This window comes from Pseudophryne corroboree, chromosome 2 (genome assembly GCF_028390025.1).
Source record: "Pseudophryne corroboree isolate aPseCor3 chromosome 2, aPseCor3.hap2, whole genome shotgun sequence".
Taxonomy (NCBI): Eukaryota; Metazoa; Chordata; class Amphibia; order Anura; family Myobatrachidae; genus Pseudophryne; species Pseudophryne corroboree.
The window spans coordinates 449,950,911-449,978,708 of NC_086445.1; the positions used below are offsets into that span (position 1 = coordinate 449,950,911).

The 27,798-nt window shown below is 48.2% G+C and overlaps 1 protein-coding gene across 5 annotated transcripts in view; it reads right to left on the bottom strand.

Annotated features, from left to right (window-relative positions):
• EIF4H (eukaryotic translation initiation factor 4H) overlaps window positions 1–27,798 on the bottom strand; it is a 187,531-nt gene that overhangs the window by 126,854 nt on the left and 32,879 nt on the right. For all 5 annotated transcript variants that reach the window (XM_063953713.1, XM_063953711.1, XM_063953715.1 and 2 more), the window contains exon 2: window positions 990–1,177. In XM_063953713.1, coding sequence (XP_063809783.1) covers window positions 990–1,177 — 188 coding nt within the window. The remainder of the gene's footprint in view (window positions 1–989; window positions 1,178–27,798) is intronic.

A 27,798-nucleotide genomic window follows, 5' to 3' on the forward strand; every position in this document is an offset into this window, starting at 1 on the left:
TAGACACTCGAGAATTCTACACGTCTTAAGTCTCAGCGCTGTGGATAGGCGGCTTTACAGGGGAGACCTTGCCCTGCAATCCCAGAAACCAGTAGCAGCTACGCTCAGAAGATGGCACTGAGGGAGAGTGTGAGGCTGCTCCAGGGCAGGAAATCTGCAAGGAGATGGTGCCCTGGACGGGGAAGGGGCTACAGGTTAAGCGCCGAATCCCCTATACTGGACCTCACCGTCGGTACTACAGAGCCTTACCAATGGGGAAGTTAGTACACCCGACCTGTAATCCTATGCCCTGGCGGATATAGTGGGGTCCCTGCTCGGCGCCAGCGTCGCAGTCAGTCTCCTTAGACTGCGACAGGAACGCGATTTAGTGGCAGGTCCAATCTGGGGGACCCTCTTACCTTCTCCCTTCGTAGCAGCCACGCGAACCAGGAGAGCGTCTGCGACCATGTGCCTAAGCGTCTCTGCCGCAAGTACCCGAGATCTGAGCTGCGGGAGTATGCAACGCCGCTTTGGAGGTGATGGAGACGCAGCGCTGAATGTCACCCTAACATAACAGTGCTGCGTCCCTTGAAGTCATCAGCTTTTTCAGGGTTGCCCAGTGCAGCCCACCTGTTAGGTGACTTGCTGCCTGCAGGCACCACTCGAAACTGAGCTCTCAGTGCCTGGAGGCAGGGTTATAGAGGAGGCTCCAATGCATCCTGGGTCAGGGCTTTGCCCGATAGTGCCTCTGGATCCAAGATCCCGCTCTACACCCCGATGTATTCCCTGTGGAACACAGTGTACCCCGCTGCAGAAATAATCTATTTAATATTGAAACATTTTATGGTGAACAGAACAGCTGTCTGGTTTAAATTTCAGAGAAAATAGGAACAGCCAGTTTCCATAGCCATTACAAAAAGAGCAGCACACATCTGTTTAAGAAGACAGAATTTAGATGATAAATTCCTTACATTTATGAAGGGAAATTTGCAACAATCAGTCACTCTTACCTTTAAACTTATCAGTCTCCTTGTCTCTGACTAGCCGCACACTCCTCATGTTCAGTTCTTTAAAGATGGTATCTATGTCTCCTTGTACAGTATTGAAAGGAAGATTACCCACATATGCTGTAAACGGTGGGTCTGTAGGAAGATCTTTCTGTTTGCGAGGACCAGGGCCTGCATCACCACGTCTGGGCCTGAGAGAAATAAGCCAACTTTATTTTAACAAGAATCTTTGCAAGTCTAAAAGTAGTGGCAAATGAACATCTACAGCAGCAGTTAATGACACTTGTTTTATGTGTAAGCTTGTGCTATACAGTTAATACCTGCAACAGGGCCACAAGCACACCTTGTGTCATTTTAAAGGAACCATGGTGTAATTGGAACACTACATTAAATATCAAATAAATAATAATAATAATAATAATAATAATAATAATTTCAACCATATCACTAGGGGGAGCTAACCAGTTACAAACAAATCTAAGGGGATTATGTAACCAGCAGGATTTCAGGAGGTAAAAGCAGCCTTATAAAAATTTAGGCCAGAGGTTCCCAAACGCAGTCCTCAAGGCACCCTAACAGTCCAGGTTTTAAGTATATCCATGCTTGGCCACAGGTGACTTAATTAGCACCTCGGTCAATTTGTTTTAACCATCTGTGCTGAGCCATGGCTATAACTAAATCCTGGACTGTTGGGGTGCCTTGAGGACCACGTTTGGGAACCTCTGCACTAAGCGATTTCTGGCTAAAAAATTAACGATAACGACATTTATGTAATCATCGTTTATTTTTAGCCTGAAATCACCCAGTGTGTATGGGGGGGAATATTTGTGACTGATGTCGTTCACCGCTGGCAATTCAGTCGTGTAATGTGTACCCGCCCTAAGCGTTGCTTTAAAATTTATCAGCAAACTTGCTAGTTCTATAAAAATCGGCACCTATGCCATAACCCCTAAAAAGAGTAAAAAAAGAGTAAAAAAGGAATATATCACAGTGAGATTCACTATGAAAACATAACCTTTATTAAAAACACAAAATAGTGTGTAAAAGGGAATACATTATTAATTGATCATGCATTTAAAACCCGAACTGAATAGATAATAGGATTTTAATACCTACCGGTAAATCCTTTTCTCTTAGTCCGTAGAGGATGCTGGGGTCACATCAAGAACCATGGGGTATAGACAGGATCCACAGGAGACATGGGCACTTTAAGACTTTCAAAGGGGTGTGGACTGGCTCCTCCCTCTATGCCCCTCCTCCAGACTCCAGTTATAGGAACTGTGCCCAGGGAGACGGACATTGAGGAAAAGGATTTATTGCTAAACTAAGGTGAGATACATACCAGCTCACACCTCAAGCACGCCGTACAACATGGCATTTAACACATCGCAAGTCAACGGCATTAACATCAGCAACAGGCTGACCATAAACGTAACACAACCTGTGTGTAACCACAACTAATAACTGCAGATACAGTACGCACTGGGATGGGCGCCCAGCATCCTCCACGGACTAAGAGAAAAGGATTTACCGTTAGGTATTAAAATCCTATTTTCTCATACGTCCTAGAGGATGATGGGGTCACATCAAGAACCATGGGGTTTATACCAAAGCTCTAGAACGGACGGGAGAGTGTGGATGACTCTGCAGCACCGATTGACCAAACATGAGGTCCTCATTAGCCAGGGTATCAAACTTGTAGAACTTCGCAAAGGTGTTCGAACCCGACCAAGTAGCTGCTCGGCAAAGTTGTAATGCCAAGACCCCCCGGGCAGCCGCCCAGGACGAGCCCACCTTCCTGGTAGAATAGGCCTTCGCCGATTTCGGTAACGGCAATCCAGACGTAGAATGAGCCTGCCGAATCGTATGACAGATCCAGCGCGCAACAGTCTGCTTGGAAGCAGGAGCCCCAATTTTATTGTGAGCATAAAAGACAAACAGAGCCTCTGTTTTTCTAAGGTGAGCCGTTCTGGCGACATAAATCTTTAAAGCTCTTACTACAATCGAGAAGTTTCGATTCCAGCAAAGCGTCAGTAGCCACTGGCACCACAATAGGTTGGTTCAAATAGAACGATGACACCACTTTCGGCAGAAACTGCTGACGAGTACTTAATTCTGCTCTATCTTCATGGAAGATCAAATAAGGGCTCTTGTGAGACAAGACCGCCAATTCAGACACCCACCTTGCGGATGCCAAGGCCAACAGCATGACCACTTTCCAAGTAAGAAATTTCAACTCTACCTCCTGTAAAGGTTCAAACCAATGAGATTGAAGGAACTGCAACACCACGTTTATATCCCATGGTGCCACAGGGGGCACAAAAAGGAGGTTGGATGTGCAATATACATTTCACAAAGGTCTGAACTTCTGGAAGTGAGGCCAATTGTTTTTGGAAGAAAACTGATAAAGCCGAAATTTTAACTTAATGGAGCCCAACTTTAGGCCCGCATCCACACCGGCTTGTAGAAAATGGAGAAAACGTCCTAACTGAAATTCTTCCGTAGGAGCTTTCTTGGATTCACACCAAGACAAGTATTTTCTCCAAATACGGTGGTAATGTTTAGACGTTACTCCTTTCCTGGCCTGAATAAGAGTGGGGATGACTTCCTTTGGAATACCCTTTTGGGCTAGGATCCGGCGTTCAACCTCCAAGCCGTCAAACGAAGTCGCAGTAAGTCTTAGAACACACACGGCCCCTGCTGTAACAGATCCTCCCTCAGAGGAAGAGGCCAGGGATATCTTATAAGTAATTCCTGAAGATCTGGATACCAAGCCCTCCTTGGCCAATCTGGAACAATGAGGATCGCGTGAACCTTTGTTCTTCATATGATCTTTATCAGTTTTGGAATGAGTGGTAGCGGAGGAAACCCGTACACCAACCGAAACACCCACGGTGCCACTAGGGCAGCCATGTCCAAACTAAGGCCCTCCAGCTGTTGAGAAACTACATATCCCAGCATGCCCTGACAGATTTGCTGTCAGAGAATGCTAAAGCTGTGTCAGGGCATGCGTCCACTGCTATTGCTTGAGGGTCACTCGACCTGGAACAATATCTCTGAAGTTTCTTGTTGAGGCTAGACGCAATCATGTCTATTTGAGGAATTCCCCAAAAACTTGTTACTTCTGCAAAGACCTCTTGATGAAGACCCAACTCTCCTGGATGGAGATCGTGTCTGCTGAGGAAGTCTGCCTCCCAGTTGTCTACTCCTGGAATGAAGATCGCTGACAGAGCGCTTGCATGCCTTTCCGTTCAACGGAGCACCTTTGTGGCCTCTGCCATTTCCGTTCCGCCCTGGCGGTTTATGTCCGCTACTGCTGTTATGTTGTCCGACTGAATTAAGAAGAAGAACATGTTCCGCTTGCAGAAGGCCGTTGTGAATGGCCCGCAACTCCAGCACTTTTATGTGTAGACATTTCCTGGCTTGACCATCTTCCCTGGAAGCTTTCCCCCTGCGTGACTGCTCCCCAGCCTCGGAGACTCGCATCCGTGGTCACTACGATCCAGTCCTGGACCCCGAACCTGCGTCCCTCTAGGAGGTGAGATCTGTGTAGCCACCACAGGAGTGAGATTCTGGTCTTGGAAAATAAGAATTTACTTACCGATAATTCTATTTCTCGCAGTCCGTAGTGGATGCTGGGGACTCCGTCAGGACCATGGGGATTAGCGGCTCCGCAGGAGACAGGGCACAAAAGTAAAAGCTTTAGGATCAGGTGGTGTGCACTGGCTCCTCCCCCTATGACCCTCCTCCAAGACTCAGTTAGGATAATGTGCCCGGACGAGCGTACACAATAAGGAAGGATTTTGAATCCCGGGTAAGACTCATACCAGCCACACCAATCACACTGTACAACCTGTGATCTGAACCCAGTTAACAGCATGATAACAGCGGAGCATCTGAAAAGATGGCTCACAACAATAATAACCCGATTTTTGTAACAATAACTATGTACAAGTATTGCAGACAATCCACACTTGGGATGGGCGCCCAGCATCCACTACGGACTACGAGAAATAGAATTATCGGTAAGTAAATTCTTATTTTCTCTGACGTCCTAAGTGGATGCTGGGGACTCCGTCAGGACCATGGGGATTATACCAAAGCTCCCAAACGGGCGGGAGAGTGCGGATGACTCTGCAGCACCGAATCAGAGAACTCCAGGTCCTCCTCAGTCAGGGTGTGCCCCTGACCAAGTATCAGCTCGGCAAAGTTGTAAAGCCGAGACCCCTCGGGCAGCCGCCCAAGATGAGCCCACCTTCCTTGTGGAATGGGCATTTACATATTTTGGCTGTGGCAGGCCTGCCACAGAATGTGCAAGCTGAATTGTACTACACATCCAACTAGCAATCGTCTGCTTAGAAGCAAGAGCACCCAGTTTGTTGGGTGCATACAGGATAACAGCAAGTCAGTCTTCCTGACTCCAGCCGTCCTGGAAACTATATTTTCAGGGCCCTGACAACATCTAGCAACTTGGAGTCCTCCAAGTCCCTAGTAGCCGCAGGTACCACAATAAGCTGGTTCGGGTGAAACACTGACACCACCTTAGGGAGAAACTGGGGATGAGTCCGCAGCTCTGCCCTGTCCGAATGGACAATCAGATATGGGCTTTTTTGAGACAAACGCCGCCAATTCTGACACTCGCCTGGCCGAGGCCAGGGCCAACAGCATGGTCACTTTCCCTGTGAGATATTTCAAATCCACAGATTTGAGCGGTTTAAACCAATGTGATTTTAGGAATCCCAGAACTACGTTGAGATCCCACAGTGCCACTGGAGGCACAAAAGGGGGTTGTATGCAGTACTCCCTTGACAAATTTCTGGACTTCAGGAACTGAAGCCAATTCGTTCTGGAAGAAAATCGACAGGGCCGAAATTTGAACCTTAAACGACCCCAATTTGAGGCCCATAGACACTCCTGTTTGCAGGAAATGCAGGAAACGACCCAGTTGAAATTTCTTCATGGGGCCTTCCTGGCCTTACACCACGCAACATATTTTCGCCACATGTGGTGATAATGTTGTGCGGTCACCTCCTTCCTGGCTTTGACCAGGGTAGGAATGACCTCTTCCGGAATGCCTTTTTCCCTTAGGATCCGGCGTTCAACCGCCATGCCGTCAAACGCAGCCGCGGTAAGTCTTGGAACAGACATGGTACTTGCTGAAGCAAGTCCCTTCTTAGCGGCAGAGGCCATGAGTCATCTGTGAGCATCTCTTGAAGTTCCGGGTACCAAGTCCTTCTTGGCCAATCCGGAGCCACGAGTATAGTTCTTACTCCTCTACGTCTTATAATTCTCAATACCTTGGGTATGAGAAGCAGAGGAGGGAAGACATACACAGACTGGTACACCCACGGTGTTACCAGAACGTCCACAGCTATTGCCGGAGGGTCTTTTGACCTGGCGCAATACTTGTCCAGTTTTTTGTTCAGGCGGGACGCCATCATGTCCACCTTTGGTCTTTTCCAACGGTTCACAATCATGTGGAAGACTTCCTGATGAAGTCCCCACTCTCCCGGGTGGAGGTTGTGCCTGCTGAGGAAGTCTGCTTCCCAGTTGTCCACTCCCGGAATGAACACTGCTGACAGTGCTATCACATGATTTTCCGCCTAGCGAAAAATCCTTGCAGTTTCTGCCATTGCCCTCCTGCTTCTTGTGCCGCCCTGTCTGTTTACGTGGGCGACTGCCGTGATGTTGTCCCACTGGATCAATACCGGCTGACCTTGAAGCAGAGGTCTTGCTAAGCTTAGAGCATTGTAAATTGCCCTTAGCTCCAGTATATTTATGTGGAGAAAAATCTCCAGACTTGATCACACTCCCTGGAAATTTTTTCCCTGTGTGACTGCTCCCCAGCCTCTCAGGCTGGCCTCCGTGGTCACCAGCATCCAATCCTGAATGCCGAATCTGCGGCCCTCTAGAAGATGAGCACTCTGTAACCACCACAGGAGAGACACCCTTGTCCTTGGAGATAGGGTTATCCGCTGATGCATCTGAAAATGCGATCCGGACCATTTGTCCAGCAGATCCCACTGAAAAGTTCTTGCGTGGAATCTGCCGAATGGAATCGCTTCGTAATAAGCCACCATTTTTCCCAGGACTCTTGTGCAATGATGCACTGACACTTTTCCTGGTTTTAGGAGGTTCCTGACTAGCTCGGATAACTCCCTGGCTTTCTCCTCCGGGAGAAACACCTTTTTCTGGACTGTGTCCAGAACCATCCCTAGGAACAGCAGACGTGTCGTCGGAAACGGCTGCGATTTTGGATATTTAGAATCCACCCGTGCTGTCGTAGAACTACTTGAGATAGTGCTACTCCGACTTCCAACTGTTCTCTGGACCTTGCCCTTATCAGGAGATCGTCCAAGTAAGGGATAATTAAGACGCCTTTTCTTTGAAGAAGAATCATCATTTCGGCCATTACTTTGGTAAAGACCCGGGGTGCCGTGGACAATCCAAACGGCAGCGTCTGAAACTGATAGTGACAGTTCCGTACCACGAACCTGAGGTACCCTTGGTGAGAAGGGCAATTTGGACATGGAGGTAAGCATCCTTGATGTCCAGGGACACCATATAGTCCCCTTCTTCCTGGTTCGCTATCACTGCTCTGAGTGACTCCATCTTGATTTGAACCTTTGTATGTAAGTGTTCAAAGATTTTCCATTTAGAATAGGTCTCACCGAGCCGTCTGGCTTCAGTACCACAATATAGTGTGGAATAATACCCCTTTCCTTGTTGTAGGAGGGGTACTTTGATTATCACCTGCTGGGAATACAGCTTGTGAATTGTTTCCAATACTGCCTCCCTGTCGGAAGAAGACGTTGGTAAAGCAGACATCAGGAGCCTGCTAGGGGGAGACGTCTCGAATTTCCAGTCTGTACCCCTGGGATACTACTTGTAGGATCCAGGGGTCCACTTGCGAGTGAGCCCACTACGCGCTGAAACTCGAGACGACCCCCCACCGCACTTGAGTCCGCTTGTACGGCCCCAGCGTCATGCTGAGGACTTGGCAGAAGCTGTGGAGGGCTTCTGTTCCTGGGAATGGGCTGCCTGCTGCAGTCTTCTTCCCTTTCCTCTATCCCTGGGCAGATATGACTGGCCTTTTGCCCGCTTGCCCTTATGGGGACGAAAGGACTGAGGCTGAAAAGACGGTGTCTTTTTCTGCTGAGATGTGATTTGGGGTAAAAAAAAAGGTGGATTTTCCAGCTGTTGCCGAGGCCACCAGGTCCGATGGACCGACCCCAAATAACTCCTCCCCTTTATACGGCAATATTTCCATGTGCCGTTTGGAATCTGCATCACCTGACCACTGTCGTGTCCATAAACATCTTCTGGCAGATATGGACATCGCACTTACTCTTGATGCCAGAGTGCAAATATCCCTCTGTGCATCTCGCATATATAGAAATGCATCCTTTAAATGCTCTATAGTCAATAAAATACTGTCCCTGTCAAGGGTATCAATATTTTCAGTCAGGGAATCCGACCAAGCCACCCCAGCGCTGCACATCCAGGCTGAGGCGATCGCTGGTCGCAGTATAACACCAGTATGTGTGTATATACCTTTTTAGGATATTTTCCAGCCTCTCAGCTGGCTCCTTGAGGGCGGCCCTATCTGGAGACGGTACCGCCACTTGTTTTGATAAGCGTGTGAGCGCCTTATCCACCCTAAAGGGTGTTTCCCAACGCGCCCTAACTTCTGGCGGGAAAGGGTATACCGCCAATAATTTTCTATCGGGGGAAACCCACGCATCATCACACACTTCATTTAATTTATCTGATTCAGGAAAAACTACAGGTAGTTTTTTCACACCCCACATAATACCCTTCTTGTGGTACTTGTAGTATCAGAAATATGTAACACCTCCTTCATTGCCCTTAACATGTAACGTGTGGCCCTAAAGGAAAATACGTTTGTTTCTTCACCGTCGACACTGGAGTCAGTGTCTGTGTCGACCGACTGAGGTAAATGAGCGTTTTACAGCCCCTGACGGTGTTTGAGACGCCTGGACAGGTACTAATTTGTTTGCCGGCCGTCTCATGTCGTCAACCGACCTTGCAGCGTGTTGACATTATCACGTAATTCCTTAAATAAGCCATCCATTCCGGTGTCGACTCCCTAGAGAGTGACATCACCGTTTCAGGCAATTGCTCCGCCTCCTCACCAACATCGTCCTCATACATGTCGACACACACGTACCGACACAGCACACACACAGGGAATGCTCTGATAGAGGACAGGACCCCACTAGCCCTTTGGGGAGACAGAGGGAGAGTTTGCCAGCACACACCAAAAACGCTATAATTATACAGGGACAACCTTTATATAAGTGTTTTTCCCTTATAGCATTTTAATATATATATATATATATATATATATATATATATATATATATATATATATATATATATATATATATATATATATATATACACATACATATCGCCAAATAAGTGCCCCCCCTCTCTGTTTTAACCCTGTTTCTGTAGTGCAGTGCAGGGGAGAGCCTGGGAGCCTTCCCACCAGCATTTCTGTGAGGGAAAATGGCGCTGTGTGCTGAGGAGAATAGGCCCCGCCCCCTTTTTGGCGGGCTTCTTCTCCCGTTTTTCTGAGACCTGGCAGGGGTTAAATACATCCATATAGCCCCCAGGGGCTATATGTGATGTATTTTTAGCCAGAATAAGGTACTATCATTGCTGCCCAGGGCGCCCCCCCCCCAGCGCCCTGCACCCTCAGTGACCGCTGCTATGAAGTGTGCTGACAACAATGGCGCACAGCTGCAGTGCTGTGCGCTACCTTATGAAGACTGAAGAGTCTTCTGCCGCCGTTTCTGGACCTTCACTTTTCGGCATCTGCAAGGGGGGTCGGCGGCGCGGCTCCGGGACGAACCCCAGGGTGAGACCTGTGTTCCGACTCCCTCTGGAGCTAATGGTGTCCAGTAGCCTAAGAAGCCAATCCATCCTGCACGCAGGTGAGTTCACTTCTCTCCCCTAAGTCCCTCGTAGCAGTGAGCCTGTTGCCAGCAGGACTCACTGAAAATAAAAAACCTAACAAACTTTTACTCTAAGCAGCTCTTTAGGAGAGCCACCTAGATTGCACCCTTCTCGGCCGGGCACAAAAATCTAACTGAGGCTTGGAGGAGGGTCATAGGGGGAGGAGCCAGTGCACACCACCTGATCCTAAAGCTTTTACTTTTGTGCCCTGTCTCCTGCGGAGCCGCTAATCCCCATGGTCCTGACGGAGTCCCCAGCATCCACTTAGGACGTCAGAGAAAAATAAGATTTTACTTACCGATAAATCTATTTCTCGTAGTCCGTAGTGGATGCTGGGGACTCCGTCAGGACCATGGGGATTAGCAGCTCCGCAGGAGACAGGGCACAAAAGTAAAAGCTTTAGGATCAGGTGGTGTGCACTGGCTCCTCCCCCCATGACCCTCCTCCAAGCCTCAGTTAGGATACTGTGCCCGGACGAGCGTACACAATAAGGAAGGATTTTGAATCCCGGGTAAGACTCATACCAGCCACACCAATCACACTGTACAACCTGTGATCTGAACCCAGTTAACAGCATGATAACAGCGGAGCATCTGAAAAGATGGCTCACAACAATAATAACCCGATTTTTGTAACAATAACTATGTACAAGTATTGCAGACAATCCACACTTGGGATGGGCGCCCAGCATCCACTACGGACTACGAGAAATAGAATTATCGGTAAGTAAATTCTTATTTTCTCTGACGTCCTAAGTGGATGCTGGGGACTCCGTCAGGACCATGGGGATTATACCAAAGCTCCCAAACGGGCGGGAGAGTGCGGATGACTCTGCAGCACCGAATCAGAGAACTCCAGGTCCTCCTCAGTCAGGGTGTGCCCCTGACCAAGTATCAGCTCGGCAAAGTTGTAAAGCCGAGACCCCTCGGGCAGCCGCCCAAGATGAGCCCACCTTCCTTGTGGAATGGGCATTTACATATTTTGGCTGTGGCAGGCCTGCCACAGAATGTGCAAGCTGAATTGTACTACACATCCAACTAGCAATCGTCTGCTTAGAAGCAAGAGCACCCAGTTTGTTGGGTGCATACAGGATAACAGCAAGTCAGTCTTCCTGACTCCAGCCGTCCTGGAAACTATATTTTCAGGGCCCTGACAACATCTAGCAACTTGGAGTCCTCCAAGTCCCTAGTAGCCGCAGGTACCACAATAAGCTGGTTCGGGTGAAACACTGACACCACCTTAGGGAGAAACTGGGGATGAGTCCGCAGCTCTGCCCTGTCCGAATGGACAATCAGATATGGGCTTTTTTGAGACAAACGCCGCCAATTCTGACACTCGCCTGGCCGAGGCCAGGGCCAACAGCATGGTCACTTTCCCTGTGAGATATTTCAAATCCACAGATTTGAGCGGTTTAAACCAATGTGATTTTAGGAATCCCAGAACTACGTTGAGATCCCACAGTGCCACTGGAGGCACAAAAGGGGGTTGTATGCAGTACTCCCTTGACAAATTTCTGGACTTCAGGAACTGAAGCCAATTCGTTCTGGAAGAAAATCGACAGGGCCGAAATTTGAACCTTAAACGACCCCAATTTGAGGCCCATAGACACTCCTGTTTGCAGGAAATGCAGGAAACGACCCAGTTGAAATTTCTTCATGGGGCCTTCCTGGCCTTACACCACGCAACATATTTTCGCCACATGTGGTGATAATGTTGTGCGGTCACCTCCTTCCTGGCTTTGACCAGGGTAGGAATGACCTCTTCCGGAATGCCTTTTTCCCTTAGGATCCGGCGTTCAACCGCCATGCCGTCAAACGCAGCCGCGGTAAGTCTTGGAACAGACATGGTACTTGCTGAAGCAAGTCCCTTCTTAGCGGCAGAGGCCATGAGTCATCTGTGAGCATCTCTTGAAGTTCCGGGTACCAAGTCCTTCTTGGCCAATCCGGAGCCACGAGTATAGTTCTTACTCCTCTACGTCTTATAATTCTCAATACCTTGGGTATGAGAAGCAGAGGAGGGAAGACATACACAGACTGGTACACCCACGGTGTTACCAGAACGTCCACAGCTATTGCCGGAGGGTCTTTTGACCTGGCGCAATACTTGTCCAGTTTTTTGTTCAGGCGGGACGCCATCATGTCCACCTTTGGTCTTTTCCAACGGTTCACAATCATGTGGAAGACTTCCTGATGAAGTCCCCACTCTCCCGGGTGGAGGTTGTGCCTGCTGAGGAAGTCTGCTTCCCAGTTGTCCACTCCCGGAATGAACACTGCTGACAGTGCTATCACATGATTTTCCGCCTAGCGAAAAATCCTTGCAGTTTCTGCCATTGCCCTCCTGCTTCTTGTGCCGCCCTGTCTGTTTACGTGGGCGACTGCCGTGATGTTGTCCCACTGGATCAATACCGGCTGACCTTGAAGCAGAGGTCTTGCTAAGCTTAGAGCATTGTAAATTGCCCTTAGCTCCAGTATATTTATGTGGAGAAAAATCTCCAGACTTGATCACACTCCCTGGAAATTTTTTCCCTGTGTGACTGCTCCCCAGCCTCTCAGGCTGGCCTCCGTGGTCACCAGCATCCAATCCTGAATGCCGAATCTGCGGCCCTCTAGAAGATGAGCACTCTGTAACCACCACAGGAGAGACACCCTTGTCCTTGGAGATAGGGTTATCCGCTGATGCATCTGAAAATGCGATCCGGACCATTTGTCCAGCAGATCCCACTGAAAAGTTCTTGCGTGGAATCTGCCGAATGGAATCGCTTCGTAATAAGCCACCATTTTTCCCAGGACTCTTGTGCAATGATGCACTGACACTTTTCCTGGTTTTAGGAGGTTCCTGACTAGCTCGGATAACTCCCTGGCTTTCTCCTCCGGGAGAAACACCTTTTTCTGGACTGTGTCCAGAACCATCCCTAGGAACAGCAGACGTGTCGTCGGAAACGGCTGCGATTTTGGATATTTAGAATCCACCCGTGCTGTCGTAGAACTACTTGAGATAGTGCTACTCCGACTTCCAACTGTTCTCTGGACCTTGCCCTTATCAGGAGATCGTCCAAGTAAGGGATAATTAAGACGCCTTTTCTTTGAAGAAGAATCATCATTTCGGCCATTACTTTGGTAAAGACCCGGGGTGCCGTGGACAATCCAAACGGCAGCGTCTGAAACTGATAGTGACAGTTCCGTACCACGAACCTGAGGTACCCTTGGTGAGAAGGGCAATTTGGACATGGAGGTAAGCATCCTTGATGTCCAGGGACACCATATAGTCCCCTTCTTCCTGGTTCGCTATCACTGCTCTGAGTGACTCCATCTTGATTTGAACCTTTGTATGTAAGTGTTCAAAGATTTTCCATTTAGAATAGGTCTCACCGAGCCGTCTGGCTTCAGTACCACAATATAGTGTGGAATAATACCCCTTTCCTTGTTGTAGGAGGGGTACTTTGATTATCACCTGCTGGGAATACAGCTTGTGAATTGTTTCCAATACTGCCTCCCTGTCGGAAGAAGACGTTGGTAAAGCAGACATCAGGAGCCTGCTAGGGGGAGACGTCTCGAATTTCCAGTCTGTACCCCTGGGATACTACTTGTAGGATCCAGGGGTCCACTTGCGAGTGAGCCCACTACGCGCTGAAACTCGAGACGACCCCCCACCGCACTTGAGTCCGCTTGTACGGCCCCAGCGTCATGCTGAGGACTTGGCAGAAGCTGTGGAGGGCTTCTGTTCCTGGGAATGGGCTGCCTGCTGCAGTCTTCTTCCCTTTCCTCTATCCCTGGGCAGATATGACTGGCCTTTTGCCCGCTTGCCCTTATGGGGACGAAAGGACTGAGGCTGAAAAGACGGTGTCTTTTTCTGCTGAGATGTGATTTGGGGTAAAAAAAAAAGGTGGATTTTCCAGCTGTTGCCGAGGCCACCAGGTCCGATGGACCGACCCCAAATAACTCCTCCCCTTTATACGGCAATATTTCCATGTGCCGTTTGGAATCTGCATCACCTGACCACTGTCGTGTCCATAAACATCTTCTGGCAGATATGGACATCGCACTTACTCTTGATGCCAGAGTGCAAATATCCCTCTGTGCATCTCGCATATATAGAAATGCATCCTTTAAATGCTCTATAGTCAATAAAATACTGTCCCTGTCAAGGGTATCAATATTTTCAGTCAGGGAATCCGACCAAGCCACCCCAGCGCTGCACATCCAGGCTGAGGCGATCGCTGGTCGCAGTATAACACCAGTATGTGTGTATATACCTTTTTAGGATATTTTCCAGCCTCTCAGCTGGCTCCTTGAGGGCGGCCCTATCTGGAGACGGTACCGCCACTTGTTTTGATAAGCGTGTGAGCGCCTTATCCACCCTAAAGGGTGTTTCCCAACGCGCCCTAACTTCTGGCGGGAAAGGGTATACCGCCAATAATTTTCTATCGGGGGAAACCCACGCATCATCACACACTTCATTTAATTTATCTGATTCAGGAAAAACTACAGGTAGTTTTTTCACACCCCACATAATACCCTTCTTGTGGTACTTGTAGTATCAGAAATATGTAACACCTCCTTCATTGCCCTTAACATGTAACGTGTGGCCCTAAAGGAAAATACGTTTGTTTCTTCACCGTCGACACTGGAGTCAGTGTCTGTGTCGACCGACTGAGGTAAATGAGCGTTTTACAGCCCCTGACGGTGTTTGAGACGCCTGGACAGGTACTAATTTGTTTGCCGGCCGTCTCATGTCGTCAACCGACCTTGCAGCGTGTTGACATTATCACGTAATTCCTTAAATAAGCCATCCATTCCGGTGTCGACTCCCTAGAGAGTGACATCACCGTTTCAGGCAATTGCTCCGCCTCCTCACCAACATCGTCCTCATACATGTCGACACACACGTACCGACACAGCACACACACAGGGAATGCTCTGATAGAGGACAGGACCCCACTAGCCCTTTGGGGAGACAGAGGGAGAGTTTGCCAGCACACACCAAAAACGCTATAATTATACAGGGACAACCTTTATATAAGTGTTTTTCCCTTATAGCATTTTAATATATATATATATATATATATATATATATATATATATATATATATATATATATATATATATATATATATATATATATATATATATATATACACATACATATCGCCAAATAAGTGCCCCCCCTCTCTGTTTTAACCCTGTTTCTGTAGTGCAGTGCAGGGGAGAGCCTGGGAGCCTTCCCACCAGCATTTCTGTGAGGGAAAATGGCGCTGTGTGCTGAGGAGAATAGGCCCCGCCCCCTTTTTGGCGGGCTTCTTCTCCCGTTTTTCTGAGACCTGGCAGGGGTTAAATACATCCATATAGCCCCCAGGGGCTATATGTGATGTATTTTTAGCCAGAATAAGGTACTATCATTGCTGCCCAGGGCGCCCCCCCCCCAGCGCCCTGCACCCTCAGTGACCGCTGCTATGAAGTGTGCTGACAACAATGGCGCACAGCTGCAGTGCTGTGCGCTACCTTATGAAGACTGAAGAGTCTTCTGCCGCCGTTTCTGGACCTTCACTTTTCGGCATCTGCAAGGGGGGTCGGCGGCGCGGCTCCGGGACGAACCCCAGGGTGAGACCTGTGTTCCGACTCCCTCTGGAGCTAATGGTGTCCAGTAGCCTAAGAAGCCAATCCATCCTGCACGCAGGTGAGTTCACTTCTCTCCCCTAAGTCCCTCGTAGCAGTGAGCCTGTTGCCAGCAGGACTCACTGAAAATAAAAAACCTAACAAACTTTTACTCTAAGCAGCTCTTTAGGAGAGCCACCTAGATTGCACCCTTCTCGGCCGGGCACAAAAATCTAACTGAGGCTTGGAGGAGGGTCATAGGGGGAGGAGCCAGTGCACACCACCTGATCCTAAAGCTTTTACTTTTGTGCCCTGTCTCCTGCGGAGCCGCTAATCCCCATGGTCCTGACGGAGTCCCCAGCATCCACTTAGGACGTCAGAGAAAAATAAGATTTTACTTACCGATAAATCTATTTCTCGTAGTCCGTAGTGGATGCTGGGGACTCCGTCAGGACCATGGGGATTAGCAGCTCCGCAGGAGACAGGGCACAAAAGTAAAAGCTTTAGGATCAGGTGGTGTGCACTGGCTCCTCCCCCCATGACCCTCCTCCAAGCCTCAGTTAGGATACTGTGCCCGGACGAGCGTACACAATAAGGAAGGATATTGAATCCCGGGTAAGACTCATACCAGCCACACCAATCACACCGTATAACTTGTGATCTTAACCCAGTTAACAGTATGACAAACGTAGGAGCCTCTGAACAGACGGCTCACAACAATAACAACCCGATTTTTTTTTTTGTAACAACAACTATGTACAAGTATTGCAGACAATCCGCACTTGGGATGGGCGCCCAGCATCCACTACGGACTACGAGAAATAGATTTATCGGTAAGTAAAATCTTATTTTCTCTGACGTCCTAAGTGGATGCTGGGGACTCCGTCAGGACCATGGGGATTATACCAAAGCTCCCAAACGGGCGGGAGAGTGCGGATGACTCTGCAGCACCGAGTGAGAGAACTCCAGGTCCTCCTCAGCCAGGGTGTGCCCCTGACCAAGTAGCAGCTCGGCAAAGTTGTAAAGCCGAGACCCCTCGGGCAGTCGCCCAAGATGAGCCCACCTTCCTTGTGGAATGGGCATTTATATATTTTGGCTGTGGCAGTCCTGCCACAGAATGTGCAAGCTGAATTGTACTACACATTCAACTAGCAATCGTCTGCTTAGAAGCAAGAGCACCCAGTTTTTTGGGTGCATACAGGATAACAGCAAGTCAGTTTTCCTGACTCCAGCCGTCCTGGAAATCTATATTTTCAGGGCCCTGACAACATCTAGCAACTTGGAGTCCTCCAAGTCCCTAGTAGCCGCAGGTACCACAATAAGCTGGTTCAGATGAAACGCTGACACCAACTTAGGGAGAAACTGGGGACGAGTCCGCAGCTCTGCCCTGTCCGAATGGACAATCAGATATGGGCTTTTGTGAGACAAAGCCGCCAATTCTGACACTCGCCTGGCCGAGGCCAGGGCCAACATCATGGTCACTTTCCATGTGAGATATTTCAAATCCACAGATTTGAGTGGTTTAAACCAACGTGATTTGAGGAATCCCAGGACTACGTTGAGATCCCACAGTGCCACTGGAGGCACAAAAGGGGGTTGTATATGCAGTACTCCCTTGTCAAATTTCTGGACTTCAGGAACTGAAGCCAATTCTTTCTGGAAGAAAATAGACAGGGCCGAAATTTGAACCTTAATGGACCCCAATTTGAGGCCCATAGACACTCCTGTTTGCAGGAAATGCAGGAATCGACCGAGTTGAAATTTCTTCGTTGGGCCTTCCTGGCCTCACACCACGCAACATATTTTCGCCACATGTGGTGATAATGTTGTGCGGTCACCTCCTTCCTGGCTTTGACCAGGGTAGGAATGACCTCTTCCGGAATGCCTTTTTCCCTTAGGATCCGGCGTTTAACCGCCATGCCGTCAAACGCAGCCGCGGTAAGTCTTGGAACAGACATGGTACTTGCTGAAACAAGTCCCTTCTTATCGGCAGAGGCCCTGAGTCCTCTGTGAGCATCTCTTGAAGTTCCGGGTACCAAGTCCTTCTTGGCCCATCCGGAGCCACGAGTATAGTTCTTACTCCTCTACGTCTTATAATTCTCAGTACCTTTGGTATGAGAAGCAGAGGAGGGAACACAAACACCGACTGGTACACCCCTGGTGTTACCAGAACGTCCACAGCTATTGCCTGAGGGTCTCTTGACCTGGCGCAATACCTGTCCAGTTTTTTGTTCAGGCGGGACGCCATCATGTCCACCTTTGGTCTTTCCCAACGGTGCACAATCATGTGGAAAAAACTTCTCGATGAAGTCCCCACTCTCCCGGGTGGAGGTCGTGCTGAGGAAGTCTGCTTCCCAGTTTTCCACTCCCGGAATGAAAACTGCCGACAGTGCTATCACATGATTTTCCGCCCAGCGAAGAATCCTTGCAGTTTCTGCCATTGTCCTCCTGCTTCTTGTGCCGCCCTGTCTGTTTACGTGGGCGACTGCCGTGATGTTGTCCCACTGGATCAATACCGGCTGACCTTGAAGCAGAGGTCTTGCTAAGCTTAGAGCATTGTAAATTGCTCTTAGCTCCAGTATATTTATGCGGAGAGAAGTCCCCAGACTTGATCACACTCCCTGGAAATTTTTTCCCTGTGTGACTGCTCCCCAGCCTTTCAAGCTGGAATCCGTGGTCACCAGGACCCAGTCCTGAATGCATAACTGTGGCCCTTTAGTAGATGAGCACTCTGCAGCCACCACAGAAGAGACACTGTCCTTGGAGACAGGGTTATCCGCTGATGCATCTGAAGATGCGATCCGGACCATTTGTCCAGCAGATCCCACTGAAAAGTTCTTGCGTGAAATCTGCCGAATGGAATCGCTTCGTAAGAAGCCACCATTTTTCCCAGGACCCTTGTGCAATGATGCACTGACACTTTTCCTGGTTTTTGGAGGTTCCTGACTAGCTCGGATAACTCCCTGGCTTTCTCCTCCGGGAGAAACACCTTTTTCTGGACTGTGTCCAGAATCATCCCTAGGGACAGCAGACGTGTCGTCGGAGACAGCTGCGATTTTGGAATATTTAGAATCCACCCGTGCTGTCGTAGAACTACTTGAGATAGTGCTACTCAGACCTCCAACTGTTCTCTGGACCTTGCCCTTATCAGGAGATCGTCCAAGTAAGGGATAATTAAGACGCCTTTTCTTTGAAGAAGAATCATCATTTCGGCCATTACCTTGGTAAAGACCCGGGGTGCCGTGGACAATCCAAACGGCAGCGTCTGAAACTGATAGTGACAGTTTTGTACCACGAACCTGAGGTACCCTTTGTGAGAAGGGCAAATTTGGACATGGAGGTAAGCATCCTTGATGTCCAGGGACACCATATAGTCCCCTTCTTCCTGGTTCGCTATCACTGCTCTGAGTGACTCCATTTAGAATAGGTCTCACCGAGCCGTCTGGCTTCAGTACCACAATATAGTGTGGAATAATACCCCTTTACTTGTTGTAGGAGGGGTACTTTGATTATCACCTGCTGGGAATACAGCTTGTGAATTGTTTCCAATACTGCCTCCCTGTCGGAGGTAGACGTTGGTAAAGCAAACTTCAGGAACTTGCGAGGGGGAGACGTCTCGAATTTCCAATCTGTACCCCTGGGATACTACTTGTAGGATCCAGGGGTCCACTTGCGAGTGAGCCCACTGCGTGCTGAAACTCTTGAGATGACCCCCCACCGCACCTGTTTGTACGGCCCCAGCGTCATGCTGAGGACTTGGCAGAAGCGGTGGAAGGCTTCTGTTCCTGGGAATGGGCTGCCTGCTGCAGTCTTCTTCCCTTACCTCTATCCCTGGGCAGATATTATGGGGACGAAAGGACTGAGGCTGAAAAGACTATGTCTTTTTCTGCTGAGATGTGACTTGGGGTAAAAAAGGTGGATTTTCTAGCTGTTGCCGTGGCCACCAGGTCCGATGGACCGACCCCAAATAACTCCTCCCCTTTATACGGCAATACTTCCATGTGCCGTTTGGAATCTGCATCACCTGACCACTGTCGTGTCCATAAACATCGTCTGGCAGATATGGACATCGCACTTACTCTTGATGCCAGAGTTTCGCATATATAGAAATGCATCTTTTAAATGCTCTATAGTCAATAAAATACTGTCCCTGTCAAGGGTATCAATATTTCCAGTCAGGGAATCCGACCAAGCCACCCCAGCGCTGCCCATCCAGGCTGAGGCGATCGCTGGTCGCAGTATAACACCAGTATGTGTGTATATACTTTTTAGGATATTTTCCAACCTCCTATCAGTTGGCTCCTTGAGGGCGTCCGTATCTGGAGACGGTAACGCCACTTGTTTTTATAAGCGTGTGAGCGCCTTATCCACCCTAAGGTGTGTTTCCCAACGCGCCATAACTTCTGGCGGGAAAGGGTATACCGCCAATAATTTTCTATCGGGGGAAACCCACGCATCATCACACACTTCATTTAATTTATCTGATTCAGGAAAAACCACATGTAGTTTTTTCACACTCCACATAATACCCTTTTTTGTGGTACTTGTAGTATCAGAAATATGTAACATCTCCTTCATTGCCCTTAACAAGTAACGTGTGGCCCTAAAGGAAAATACGTTTGTTTCTTCACCGTCGACACTGGAGTCAGTGTCCGTGTCTGTGTCGACCGACTGAGGTAAAAAGGACGTTTTAACGCCCCTGACTGTGTTTAAGACGCCTGGACAGGTACTAATTGGTTTGCCGGCCGTCTCATGTCGTCAACCGACCTTGCAGCGTGTTGACATTATCACGTAATTCCTTAAATAAGCCATCCATTCCGGTGTCGACTCCCTAGAGAGTGACATCACCCTTACCGGCAATTGCTCCGCCTCCTCACCAACATCGTCCTCATACATGTCGACACACAAGTACCGACACACAGCACACACACAGGGAATGCTCTGATAGAGGACAGGACCCCACTAGCCCTTTGGGGAGACAGAGGGAGAGTTTGCCAGCACACACCAAAAACGCTATATTATACAGGGACAACCTTTATATAAGTGTTTTTCCCTTATAGCATTTTAATATATATATATATACATATCGCCAAATAAGTGCCCCCCCTCTCTGTTTTAACCCTGTTTCTGTAGTGCAGTGCAGGGGAGAGCCTGGGAGCCTTCCCACCAGCATTTCTGTGAGGGAAAATGGCGCTGTGTGCTGAGAATAGGCCCCGCCCCCTTTTCGGTGGGCTTCTTCTCCCGTTTTTCTGAGACCTGGCAGGGGTTAAATACATCCATATAGCCTCCAGGGACTATATGCGATGTATTTTTAGCCAGAATAAGGCATTATACATTGCTGCCCAGGGCGCCCCCAGCAACGCCCTGCACCCTCCGTGACCGTTGGTGTGAAGTGTGTGACAACAATGGCGCACAGCTGCAGTGCTGTGCGCTACCTTCATGAAGACTGAAAAGCCTTCTGCCGCCGGTTTCTGGACCTTCAATCTTCAGCATCTGCAAGGGGGGTCGGCGGCGCGGCTCCGGGACGAACCCCAGGGTGAGACCTGTGTTCCGACTCCCTCTGGAGCTAATGGTGTCCAGTAGCCTAAGAAGCCAATCCATCCTGCACGCAGGTGAGTTGAACTTCTCTCCCCTAAGTCCCTCGATGCAGTGAGCCTGTTGCCAGCAGGACTCACTGAAAATAAGAAACCTAAAAACTTTTTCTAAGCAGCTCCTTAAGAGAGCCACCTAGATTGCACCCTGCTCGGACGGGCACAAAAACCTAACTGAGGCTTGGAGGAGGGTCATGGGGGGAGGAGCCAGTACACACCACCTGATCCTAAAGCTTTAGTTTTGTGCCCTGTCTCCTGCGGAGCCGCTAATCCCCATGGTCCTGACGGAGTCCCCAGCATCCACTTAGGACGTCAGAGAAACAGGGTTATCCTGCGGTGCATGTGTAGATGGGACCCGGACCACTTGTCCAACAGGTCCCACTGAAACACTCTGGCATGGAATCTGCTAAACTGAATGGCCTCGTAGGCCGCCACCATCTTACCCAGCAACTGAGTGCATTGATGGATCGATACTCTTGCAGGTTTCAGAATTTGTTTGACCAGGTTCTGAATTTCCAGAGCCTTTTCCACTGGAAGAAATACTCTAATTCTGTGTCCAGAATCATTCCCAAAAACGACAGCCGTCTTGTCGGAACCAACTGCGATTTTGGCAAGTTTAGGAGCCAACCATGTTGCTGCAGAATTGTCAGGGAGAGCGTAATGTTCTGCAGTAATTGGTCCCTGGATCTCGCCTTTATCAGAAGATCGTCCAAGTACGGGATAATTGTGACTCCTTGTTTGCGCAGGAGAACCATCATTTCAGCCATTACTTTGGTGAAAACCCTCTGAGCCGTGGACAGACCAAACGGCAACGTCTGAAATTGGTAATAACAATCCTGAACTGCAAACCTCAGGTAAGCCTGATGTGGGGGATAAATGGGAACATGTAAGTAGGCATCTTATGTCTACCGACACCATGAAATCCCCCTCCTCCAGACTGAATACCACAGCCCAGGGAGATTCCATCTTGAATTATTATTATTATTATTTTTGGTAGAAATTGAGGGATTTGAGGTTTTTGCATTGCGGCACATACCAGCTTCTCTTCCAGACAGGGAAGTGGTAAGGCCGATTTGAAAAATCGGTGAGGGGGGACGTCTTGAAACTCCAGTTTGTACCCTTGGTGCAGACTCCCGCAGAGGAGCCCCAGCGTCATGCGGTGGACTTGGCAGAATCCGGGGAGGACTTCTGCTCCTGGGAACCGGCCACGGCCGGTGATCACTTACCCTTACCCTTTCCTCTAGTAGCAAGGAAGGAAGACCCTCTGCCTTTTCTGTATTTATAGGGCCAAAAGGACTGCATCTGATACTGGTGTGCTTTCTTTTGTGGTGCAGGCACATAAGGTAAAAATGATGACTTACCCGTGGTAGCCGTAGATACCAACTCAGCGAGGCAGTCACCAAACAATACCCACCTTTATATGGTAGGGACTCCATAGCTTTTTTAGAGTCCGCATCAGCATTCCATTGATGAATCCACAATGCTCTCCTAGCTGAGACTGCCATAGCATTGGCCCATGAACCCAAGAGGCCAATATCTCTCGCAGCTTCCTTTAGGTAGACTGCAGCGTCCCTGATATGACCTAGCGTCAGGAGAATGTTATCCCTATCAAGGGTATCCAATTCAGATGACAGGTTATCTGCCCATTTTTCGATAGCACTACTCACCCACGCAGATGCAATGGCTGGTCTGAGTAGTGTACCCGTGGAGATACAAATGGATTTCAATGTATTTTCCTGCCTACGATCCGCAGGATCCTTCAGGGCTGCCGTGTTAGGGGACGGAAGAGCCACCTTTTTGGAAAGCCGTGATAAAGCTTTGTCCACAATGGGGGGTGACTCCCATTTATCCCTATCCCCAGAGGGAAACGGATACGCCACTATTATCCTTTTGGTAATCTGAAACTTTTTGTCAGGATTTTCCCAAACTTTTTCACAAAGCGCGTTCAGTTCATGAGAGGGAGGAATAGTTACCTCAGGTTTCTTCACATAAAATATACAGAGCCTAGTATCAGGAACATCAGGTCCTCAGTGATATGTAATACATCTTTTATAGCCACAATCATGTACTGAATGCTCTTTGCCAGTTTGGTATCTAAGCTGCCATCACTATAGTCGACACTTCAGTCAGTGTCCGTGTCGGTATCCGTGTCTGTCAGCTGGGCAAATGAACGTTTTTGTGACCCCGAAGGGTTCTGGACTTGAAACACATCCTCTACGGATTTCTTCCAAGCCTGGTTCTGAGACTCAGATTTATGCAATCTTTTATTAATCAGAGCCACATTTGCATTCAAAGCACTCAAAACATTCACCCAATCCGGTGGCGGTCATTCCCACAGCCTTTTGTGTCCCCAACACAGTCTCCTCCGCTTCAGACATGTCGACACACGTGCACCTACCACACGCAGACACACTGGGCCTATAGGGGACAGACCTACAGCAAAGCCTGTCAGAGATAAACAGAGGGAGATATAGCCAGAGCCCACACCCCAGCGCCCAAAACCCGGTCTTAACACTACAGACGATGTCCCAGATCTGAAGCGCTTTTATAAATTAGTATAATGCACCAAAATCGCCCCCCCCCCCCCCCCCCGTTTTCCACACTGTTAATGTTACAGCAGTGTGAGGAAGGACCAGCGTCTCTGCAGCCATGTGAAGAGAAATGGCGCCGGGCTGTGTGCTGTATAGCCCTGCCCCCTCACTGGCGCGCTTCAGACCCGCTCATTTTTAAACTTTTTGACACTGGTGGGGGTCCGGATAGTGCCCAGGCACCTTGTCTGCTGTTTCCAGATAGATAAATGAGGTTTATATGCTGCCCAGGGTGCCCCCCCCCCTGCCGTGCTGTTGTGTGTGGGAGCATGGCGCGCAGCACGGCCGCTGTGCAGTACCTCAAAGCCGTCACTGAAGTCTTCTGATCTTCTTCTACTCTCTCTCTTCTGACTCTGCAAGGGGGGGTAACGGCAGGCTCCGTGAATGAACCTCCAGGCGTACCTAGTGCTCCAAACCCTCAGGAGCTAATGGTGTCCTGTAGCCAAAGAAGCAGGGCCTTTAAACTCACAGAAGTAGGTCTGACTTCTCTACCCTAAGTCCCACGAAGCAGGGAGACTGTTGCCAGCAGTGCTCCCTGAAAATAAAAAACCTAACTTAAAGTCTTTTCAGAGAAACTCAGTAGAGCTCCTCAGTGTGCATCCAGTCTGCCTGGGCACAGATTCTAAACTGGAGTCTGGAGGAGGGGCATAGAGGGAGGAGCCAGTTCACACCCCTTTGAAAGTCTTAAAGTACCCATGTCTCCTGTGGATCCCGTCTATACCCCATGGTTCTTCATGTGACCCCAGCATCCTCTAGGACTGTGACGAACTTACTACTAACACTGATTTGATGTTAGGAGCTTTACGATATATATGGACCGGTTTATCTGGTACTAATGGACCAATAGACGGATCCCTTTTTAACTGGCCGTATGAATCTTAAAAGATCTCCGATCACTACAATTGAATATACTATATACCATCTAGAAAGAACTGACTACAGAGATGGCCGATGGTGGAGACTACATTTCCCATAAACCAACTGTCTATTGATCTTGAAGAAGAATAAAGGACTTAACCATATAAGGAAGCATGCGCCATTTGAATTATTGAACTATTTAACGGACTACAGATAAATGGAGGCGATCAATTGGACGGGCGCATGCGAAAATCGTAAAGGAGAGACTACAATTTCTAACACTGCAAACAAACGGAGGACGAGAAGACGGACTTCCGGTTTCAGGATGAGGAGGACGCCTGCACGGACTACGGGGGAAAAAACGACACTTCCCAGCGTTCTTAACAACGAAGGTCTGAAACCATATACTTCCGGTTTCGGAACAATAGATTACAATAATAAAAACTTTGTGTATTTATAGATCAATGTCGTTGATGTAGATCATGGAGAAGAATTAGATTAGCTGAATTAATGAGGGGAAATCATAAATAAAGAGGGACGTTTTCCATATGGAACTACAACATCCAGAATCCCTTGCGCTATCGCAAAGGAGTTAAACAAGAGATAGGGGAGGATAAACCTCTTTTTATTAAATTATATAATACTATAGAAACAAGAACAGATTCTTGGTCATAGAATGGGGAGTATAAATTGATCAGTTTTGGTAACCGAAATTTGAGTGTAAACTACTGAATGAGGTCACTTCCTGTGCATTGATTTCCTGTCAGGGGATGATTGGCTACAGGCATCATAAATAGCTGGCTTCTCACACAGAAGGTCATGTCTTGAAAAAGGTCCAAGAGACCGAAACGCGTTGGTAGACCATTGTGTGAGTAGCCATTTTTTCCAACGGAATCATTTTATGGATGTATATTTTATGGACTTCTACTTGCCTTTGATGTGAACATTCTGCATCATATGTTTTACATGTATTTTTTAAGAGATTTTTTTTCTGTTCGTTTTTAATAAATTCTGTGGATTATTAGTCTATGCATGTTTGGGAATTGCATGATTTATGAGGAAGTAAGATCTTCCTTTTAAATTCCTTTGCCTTGGACCTATATTTGGAGGTCAAGTGTTTCCATTCTGAAGTGCCACATAGGTTTTTTTCTGGATACAATTTGTGGAACAAGGACCAGATAAAGATACCTTGATATGTTTCAGCCTGCATATCTACTTGTGAGTTGGGGTACGCCCACTAGACATTTTCTGTCATATAAAAGATACCGCTATTGGATTTTCACCCATATTTATTGTGCGAGTGAGGGGTACGCAAACCTTATTAATATTCTGGTTAAGGGCCCACATGTGGATGGTGCTTATGAAACCTTAAGGATATTTCACACGGTGAGTAAATAAGGGTGCAATTAAGGCACGGAAGCAATCCACTATTATAAGTTTTATTTACAACACACGGTAAAGAAATTACTGCACACTGGATATTTTTCTTTCATTTTTATGTGAATGAGGCCACCATATATTGAAAATTTATGACCTATCCTGAGAGGACGATTGAAAAAGATACCTAGATAGGAGTCCAGATTCCCATTTCCGTGTGAGTTGGGGTACGACACCCAGGATTATCTTTACATAAGAGATTTAAAGAAACCTTGATGTGTGTAACCTACTCCATATTAGGTGAGTGGGGATACGCCAAACAGAAGTATTGTACCTTTTGAGTTAGGGAAGTACGATTACCTTCCTATCTCTTACAATTTCCCTATGCGCCAAAGGAAGCCATTGACTCTATCCTGTTTTAGATTTGTACAATTTATTTTGGATTAAGCGGTGATATCCAGTTTGAGTCAACAGTTTCCATTAGGCAGCATCCCCCTTGCGCCAATTTGTGGAATTTACAGAAATTTTTTTTATCCGTTATCCCTTAGATAAGGGTTTAACGATTTCAACTTCAAAATCGGTCTGACCAAACCATCCGGTTTTGGTACCACAAAAAGGTTTGTATAGTAACCCATGTTTTGCATGAGGTGGAACTGGAACAATGACCTCCAACTTTTACAAATTTTGGATGGCTTCCTGCAGGATAGCCCCGTCTGTCAGCAAAGCTGGCAAGCCTGATTTAAAGTATCGGTGAGGCAGGGTTTCTTGAAACTCCAGTCTGCACCCCTGGGATACAATATACTGTACCCAGGGATCCAGACCGGACGACACTCAGACGTGGCTGAAACGTCAGAGTCTCGCCCCCACCAGCCCGTCCTCTAGTCTGTGTGGTCCACAGTCATGCTGAGTATTTCCTGGGAACCTGCAGGTGCAGGCTTTTTGGATTTAGCCCGCCCACCTCTAAAGAAGGTGGTAGGAGGCTTGGACTTTGTCTTAGCGGTCCGAAAGGACTGCGATGCAGTGGAAGAAAAGGGTTTCTCCGTAGAAGGCGTAGCTGAGGGAAGAAAAGGTGACTTACCCGCGGTTGCCGTGGAAATCCACGCATCCAACGCTTCCCCAAAGAGAGCCTGACCTGTGTAAGGTAGGTTCTCCACACTTCTCTTGGATTCTGCGTCTGCAGACCAGTGGCGCAGCCAGAGTCCCCTGCGAGCTGAGATCGACATGGAAGATATGCTTGCATTCAGCGTACCCAGGTCCTTCATGGACTCCACCATGAACCCCGCAGAATCCTATATGTTACGTAAAAACAGTTCAATGTCACTTCTATCCATTGTATCCAAGTCCTCTAGTAACGTGCCTGACCACTTTACTATAGCTTTAGAAATCCATGCACAGGCAATAGTAGGCCTTAACGCCACCCCTGAAGCAGTGTATATGGATTTGAGTGTAGTGTCAATCTTACGATCGGATGGTTCTTTTAAAGCGGTAGAACCAGGGACAGGTAAAACCACCTTTTTTGACAGTCTGGAGACAGATGCGTCAACTATGGGGGGGTTTTGCCATCTTTTTCTATCCTCCTCAGGGAAAAGGAAAAGCAAACAGAACCCTCTCGGGAATCTGGAATTTTTTTCTCCGGGGTTTCCCAGGATTTTTCAAATAAAGCGATTAATTCTTTAGACGCAGGGAAGGTTAGCGAGACTTTCTTATTGTCTGTGAAGTAAGCCTCCTCAACCTGCTCAGGCGTTGTCAGTAATGTTTAACACATCTCTAATGGCCTCAATCATGAGCTGCACCCCCTTTGCCAGGGATTCACATCAGCACA